The following is a 6816-nucleotide window of genomic DNA, read 5'->3' as shown; positions in this document are numbered from 1 at the left end:
AAGACACCAATTAAGCGGTTATTAGATAATTTGCAGGCTTGGTTGCACACACGCAAGCACGCACGCACGCACACATGCACACGCACATGCACATGCGTACACATTTAACTAACACAGACAGACAGACAGACAGACAGACAGATAGACAGACAGACAGACAGACAGACACACACAGACACACACACACACACACACACACACACACACACACAGAGACACACACAGACACACACGCACGCGCGCACACACACACACACACACACACACACACACACACACACACACACACACACGCACACAGTGATGGCCTTAGCTAAAGAAAGAAGAAGATAAAGTCAGTGTGTGAGAGTACACAACACAGATCACTTAGAACTTAATTAAGAGATGCAGGTAGAAAGCACACATGCACCAACAAAAAGCACAACGCAAAAACAAAACGTTTGTATAGCTGCATACTACATGTACCAGATACGTGAAGCGTTTCTGTTTGTTGTCCCAACAGAGTCACGCAGGTGTAGTCCCCGCTGTCCGATATTTGTGCACTCTTTATGAATAATTCGTTAAATGTAGAGACCGTTCTCTTCAAAAATCGCACGTCATCACTGATAAAACGACCACTGAATTTCCATTGCTCGACTCTAATGGCTTGCTGCGTGGCTCTCCGAAGACACCAAATTCGGACATTTTCTCCTACATCGACGTTGTTTGAATTGATTCTGATACCCACACTCGACGCATCACCTAGGACGTACGACATGCACACAAAAATCAATACTGAATGACTGTATATGTATACACGTATACATGCAGCACAGAATTTGAGGCCACGTTTTAAGAAATTCGAAAATGAAATTTCCGGCCGATTTCTACATTGCTATAATCTTGGAAGACGAAAAGCTCTACTTGGTTGTGCATGCATGCAGTATCTAGCTAGACACTGCATGTACTGCAGTGTATAGACTAGGTTACAGCATATGAACATGTGGAAGTTCTGGCACCGGAAAAATAGGTAGACATTCGTGCAACGCTTGTTACCATATGCAGCCGTTCCATTTCCTTGAAGGCCAATCGAGAAGAGAAGGACAAGAAATACTCGCACAGAAATGTTTATTCGAACGTACGTCATTTGATCTAGAACCGTGTCTAGAACATGAATGACACCCAAAGTACGATACCGTTCTCAACTACCTATCTACTTTTAGATAGTACAGTACAAGTACTTTGTAATGTTGGACTTCAGCCAGGGACTGATGTTATCATAGAATTCCTGTATTAACTAACGTTCGGGTACGCCTATGGGTATTTAGATTTTCACATACATTGCAATATTCTTTTCCCAATACAACATCTATTTGTACAGACTTTTGGTTTTATCATAAAAGGTTTCTATGCTAACACCTTATCCTGAGTTCGTATATTTTGCTGTCAGTATTGTACTGAATGCTACTAGGCTAGACTCATGAATTCATCCAGCTTACGTAAACATTAATTCTAATTTTTTTACCGCGTTTAGTGTAGTAGGCAATGTTACATTAATTGCCAATTTCTGCTGCAATGGTTGACAATATTTCCAACGTTTAGAAGGACACTATCTTTTATCATAGCACTTATTCATGTCTAGACTTCAAATTTTAGTTATTGATTACTTGACACCAAGGCAAAAATGATGTAGAAAGATTACCATCTGATTAGATTTCAATAACTTTTCATAGTCTAGTCAACCTGTAAAGTGTCAGATTGACATATTATGACTTCTTGTTTCCACGAATACAAAACAAAAATACTTGTTTTTTGTAAACTCTTGTAATTTCTAGTATGCATATAAAGTACTTAGCTGCAAACAAAAAAGATCAGTTGTATACATATGTCTAACGTGCATGTATACAAGTCAAGTCAATAGGGAAGACGCTGGGAGTGAAAGCGTAAAATTCTTAGTTTTAATATAAACATGATATAAATAATTTTCTATTGACTAAATTAATTGTCTTGTTACCTTCTCCACCAGTTGCTCCTGCAACGTACTTTTGGTCAGAAATCGTAGTGACAAGCAGTAGAAACGATAATACAGGAACGCTCATCCTAAGACAATCTGATGCCAACTTGGTGTATAGTAACCCCCTTATTGGTTACATCTCAGCCAAAGATGTATGTCCAAGCTGTTATTAACAAGCGATTAAAAAATTTCAACCATAAAATTAACATCGAAATGATCCTTACCAGATTTCCTAGCCACACACTCCTACCTAAGTAAACAGAGGGGTACCTGGTTTCGTTTTCCGTGTGAGCGAGGTCTCGATCTGTGCAATAATTCAATGCTAAACTTACAAAATCAGCTACACAGAAACGCGTACTGTACAGCTACTCGCGCATACAATAAATGGTTTGTACTGAAGCTGAGCGCTGTTGTACCGTATCCGTGAATCAAGCTAGTGACTTGCTGTGAGAACAACAATTAATTGAATTAGCGCTTTGCAAGTCAACACCACGACCCTAACCTACGTTTTGTCCCACAATCTGAGCAGACTTCCAAGACTGAGTATTTCGATGTTGAAAGCAAGACTAATTATCATAAATATTAATGACTTATTGCAACTCTAGATAAATGTTATTTGCAGCCGCATCGAGATTTTTCCTGCGGCGGCGCACATGCACGAGTGCATAGCTGCCAACTCTTCAATTTAGAATTGCGAACAGTGCGCGTAACCCAACACAAAAATTTCTAGAGGCGTTCCTAGGTACTAGATTTCAAGTAATTAATCTTTAAATACGGCTTTGGACAGCAGCGTCTCGACATACACGGACGCCAATTTTCTAAGAACCAAAACCATTGATTCACAACTCTTTCAAGGCTCTGAAGTTAGCCTCGCGTGGCCAGACCTTACTTACCCTTCTTAGCACCACCGCACCCTTACAGTACTTACCAAAAGCACATCTTCAGGAGACCGATTCGACGATAATCGAACAAGTCTGCGACTGTAAACGCGTGTGTTGAAATCGCGCGCATGCAATTTAATTAAGTAAGTAAACAGTATGTGCACATCGCGCATGCGCACAGGTTTTTGTTTCAAATACTGGCCACAAGTCCAGCGGGTATGTTTTCACGCGTTTACTGTTGCTATATACTTACAGCGTGTATTGTTGGCTGCTTACATCGCTATACAAGCATGTGCTTATGATCGTAATCGATCTCTAGCTGTTTGCTCTGGCATGGCGGCTCCAACTACCAGCTGCACTTGCCGGTTTTGACATCGTCTGAAATTGCGTAACCTTGAATTTTCAGGTTTCATTAAGGAATGGACTTGGTCTTTCTAGTGGCCGGACCACGAGCTAAGCTGCTTCACTGGCTAGCCTAGTGTTGTGTTATTGATATACGTACATACAGTCTACTAGTTCGCACACCTGTTCAACTTTCTCATAACACTTTCCGCATGCAAACAGAGAGTGACACCTGTTGCAATAATTATTGTGAAATGGACATGGGTGTGGTTTACAGAGAGTGACACCTCTGTGTGTGTGTGTGTGTGTGTGTGTGTGTGTGTGTGTGTGTGTGTGTGTGTGTGTGTGTGTGTGTGTGTGTGTGTGTGTGTGTGTGGGCGGGCGGGTGGTGTGTGTGTGTGTGTGGGCGGGCGGGTGGTGTGTGTGTGGGCGGGCGGGTGGTGGGTGTGTGGGTGTGGGTGTGGGTGTGGTCTAGGTGTGTGCTGCACTGTTTTCTTATTTTTAGATCTGATTCTCGATGCTGTACGCTCTACTGATTTCAGGACGGCAAATATTTCTGTCGTGTGGCTTGCTGGCCATTGCTTGCACAGCAGTCCGTGGCAGGCGTGGTGAGATGAATTTTTATATTTAATGTATTACCTGGAAAACGGCCAAGTGTGTTTGCGTTCTCACCGAATTCATGGTAATTAATTAAGAATAGGGGAGGGGCTAGCTATACATTGGCCAAACGTCATAAACAGTCCCTGGTAAGAATAAGAGGGACTGCTGTCAATTAGTGTACAATTGTTTATTGTGAACTAAGCTTTTGACACAGTTTGTATGAGACAGTACAATTTGTAGACTAGACTAAAACGTCGAAGGGTAAGTATGACTTACATTCAAGTACACATGTAGATTTTTGTTGATTTTTTGGTTTTATATTTTATGTTTTGGTATGTAAACAATTGGGTTTGTTGTGCATCTTTGTGGTTTTTGAGAATAAACATGTGCTGTGCGTGTGTGTGTGTGTGTGTGTGTGTGTGTGTGTGTGTGTGTGTGTGTGTGTGTGTGTTTGTGTGTGTGTGTGTCTGTGTGTGTGATTGAGACAAAATTTTAGTACATAATGTGGCATACTGTCTTGGATTATTATGTAATCTCAATTTTCATAACCTTAGTCTGGAATCCTTATTTGTGTGTAATCATCATTTAGTGCTAATACTTGGTAGCACACAACTTTCAATTGGAATCAGTTTAAACTTTATTATGTTATATGTATTATATCAAACATAACAAATAATGTTTTAGTTTGAGTCTAAATTTTGCCCTTTGTATGGTTGTGTTACAGAGCCATTTTCTATTCCTGTTGCTCCAACTATACGATTGCTACTTGTTCCGAGCAGTGTTCCCCAAGGAGCCACTCCTACTTTTGTCTGTGAAATAGCTGGAAATCCATTGCCTGTCATTTTAGAGTGGCGAAAGGACAATGACTTGCTCACTTCATCAAGCAAGCGAATTCGAATACTAAATGACAAATCAATACTTGTAATTCATCGTTTATCACCTCGGGATGGAGGGCTTTATGAATGCTTTGCAGAAGCAGGAGGACTAAGACTGAATGCCAGTACTTGGCTTCGAGTTATTGGTGCTAGCAATATACTTTTGTTACGCAATGTGTGCTTGTCACTACTTATTTCTGTTTTATTCTAGTTCCTCCTGTTATACATAACGTCACCAATGCAACTGCAGTAGTTGGAGAAAATGTGACTCTGACGTGTTTGGCTAAACAACACTTGTTCTTGCGGTGGAAATTTAATGGATCTTTTGTAGATCATATGCCACGATATCGGGTAATAGGGATGGGAGAGCAGTTGGTTATAAAGAACATTCGTGAGACAGATCACGGATGGTATCTGTGCCAAGCATTCAATGAAGCATTTAACTCTATAGAAAAAGTTCATCTCTTTGTGCTAAGTTTGTACACAATTTCGTGTTTTATTCTTTAATTACTAATAAGTAATTTGGTGTTGATAGTTCCTCCACAAATGATATCGGGGCCTCAGAATACATTTGTTCCTTTATTATGGAAGGTTGCTTTTACTTGTGTGAGTTCCGGTCGTCCCAAACCAACTTCTTTGTGGATACACAATAAAGAAGTTGTTGCATTAGACAAACGGCCTAATGTTGCCATATATCCAGATCACATAGAAATCGCTAATGTTACACTTCAAGATGAAGGCGAATATTGTTGTGAAGTTGTTAGCGATGCAGGCATAGCACCATCAAACTGCACAACGTTGACGGTTCTGGGTATGGAGACAAGAGTTTGATAGAATTTGTAGTATAGATAGATAAGACTATTGCACTGTAGGTCACGTGGCAGTGCTTCTAAGCACAGTTGTTCACATCATGTGGGGAAATAAGGTGACACTGAACTGCAGTGTTGCTTCCTTGGATATCTCTGAAGTCCAGTGGACTGTCAATGGTGCTGTTGTAGACAGCAAGTTGCACTCACGGCTTGCTCAGTTTGACAGTCGACAGCTGGATGTTGACGGGGTGCTTTATAGTGATAGTCATTTGAATATTGTTTGCTCTGTTAAAGTCAATGATAGTGCAATTGCAGCAGAAAGATTTTGGCTCAATGTGTCGGGTAGGGTTGTATTGGTGTTGTTTGTTAAGAGAATGTTTGGGATATTTAGTGTATTGTACAGAGGCAGTGGGTGCTCCTACTGAAGTATCAGTCAGTGCATTAGGGTATGGAGTTGTGTTAGTGAGCTGGAAATGGTCAAGTGTATACAAACAGTCACATCGTATTGTGTTGTATCATGATGGTTTGATGGTTAAGTCTGAGGTTGTTGGATCAGAAGCATCGAGTGCAGCTATTTCATATGGCACTGGAAATACGAAGTACATTGTCATTGTTGAGGCAATTAGTGCTGAAGGAGTCTACTTACCGAGCAAACCAGTGGAGTTTACATCATCCGTAGCAGTGGAGATGACATTGGTTTGGAATGGTAAATACAATGAGTGGATGAAGTAACCAGTTGTAATGTGTGAAGGGTTTACTGTTACTAGGATTTGAGGGAGATGATACGACATCTGATGTGATGGCAAGAACAAGGGGGACACCTCGGGCTACCACCAGGTCTACTATTCGCAGTCATCAGAGTACACCTCCTTCTCATAGTGATGGCAAAGCTTCCAGCAATTTTGTGATTCCTGTCGTGGTATGTGTGTGTGTGCCTGTGATTGTGGGTCCACTCGTCATTTTCTTGATTGTGAGGAAAAGAATTACTACTAAACGATATGAAACTCAACACGATAGCAAGTCAACTAAAGATATGGAGATAGATACAAGTAGTCAGACATGAAGAAACACATGAATACTATGATCTACAGGTAAGTACTCAACTTCTGATAACTTGGTATAGGCAGCACTGACTGTACAATGTGGCAAAGCATTTTGATCAATACTGTAAATGTACATATATGTCATTTGTAATGATATGGTTAGACTTATGTACATACAAACATAATGAGATCATCCATATAGAGCAAATAGAGCAAATACACGGGTTTGTACAAATTTGTGCTGCACTGATTAATTGCCATTTGCCTGTTGAG

The 6816-nt window shown here is 40.6% G+C and overlaps 2 protein-coding genes across 8 annotated transcripts in view; one reads left to right on the top strand and one right to left on the bottom strand.

Moving 5' to 3' along the window:
• The window catches only part of LOC134176837 (uncharacterized), a 4113-nt gene extending 1429 nt beyond the window's left edge, over positions 1 to 2684 (bottom strand). The window contains exons 1-5 of one of the 5 annotated variants that reach the window (XM_062643508.1): positions 2496 to 2683; positions 2389 to 2437; positions 2218 to 2333; positions 1994 to 2156; positions 466 to 741 (exon numbers count right to left, since the gene is read on the bottom strand). In XM_062643508.1, coding sequence (XP_062499492.1) covers positions 466 to 741; positions 1994 to 2078 — 361 coding nt within the window. In that variant the 5' untranslated portion in view covers positions 2079 to 2156; positions 2218 to 2333; positions 2389 to 2437; positions 2496 to 2683. Of the gene's footprint in view, positions 1 to 465; positions 742 to 1993; positions 2438 to 2495 lie in introns of all 5 variants that reach the window. The other 4 variants (XM_062643505.1, XM_062643507.1, XM_062643509.1 and 1 more) reach the window with 4 other exon arrangements.
• Positions 2685 to 3059: 375 nt separating this feature from the next.
• Positions 3060 to 6789, top strand: LOC134177228 (hemicentin-1-like). 3 transcript variants are annotated; one of them, XM_062643999.1, is made up of 8 exons: positions 3060 to 3090; positions 3722 to 3824; positions 4541 to 4837; positions 4903 to 5166; positions 5227 to 5502; positions 5564 to 5842; positions 5904 to 6206; positions 6268 to 6789. In XM_062643999.1, the coding sequence occupies exons 2-8, from the start codon at positions 3734 to 3736 to the stop codon at positions 6561 to 6563; spliced, it is 1806 nt and encodes a 601-aa protein (XP_062499983.1). In that variant the 5' UTR covers positions 3060 to 3090; positions 3722 to 3733; the 3' UTR covers positions 6564 to 6789. The 3 variants fall into 3 exon arrangements, with proteins under 3 accessions (XP_062499983.1, XP_062499982.1, XP_062499984.1); XM_062644000.1 differs by lacking the exons at positions 3060 to 3090; positions 3722 to 3824 and adding an exon at positions 3985 to 4077 and having other exon boundaries at positions 4541 to 4700; positions 4763 to 4837; positions 6268 to 6788; XM_062643998.1 differs by lacking the exon at positions 3060 to 3090 and having other exon boundaries at positions 3683 to 3824.
• The last annotated feature ends 27 nt before the right edge of the window (positions 6790 to 6816 follow it).

Source organism: Corticium candelabrum, chromosome 3, assembly GCF_963422355.1.
Source record: "Corticium candelabrum chromosome 3, ooCorCand1.1, whole genome shotgun sequence".
Taxonomy (NCBI): Eukaryota; Metazoa; Porifera; class Homoscleromorpha; order Homosclerophorida; family Plakinidae; genus Corticium; species Corticium candelabrum.
The sequence above is the reverse complement of the archived record's forward strand: the minus strand, read 5'-3'. Positions and strand labels throughout refer to the sequence as shown.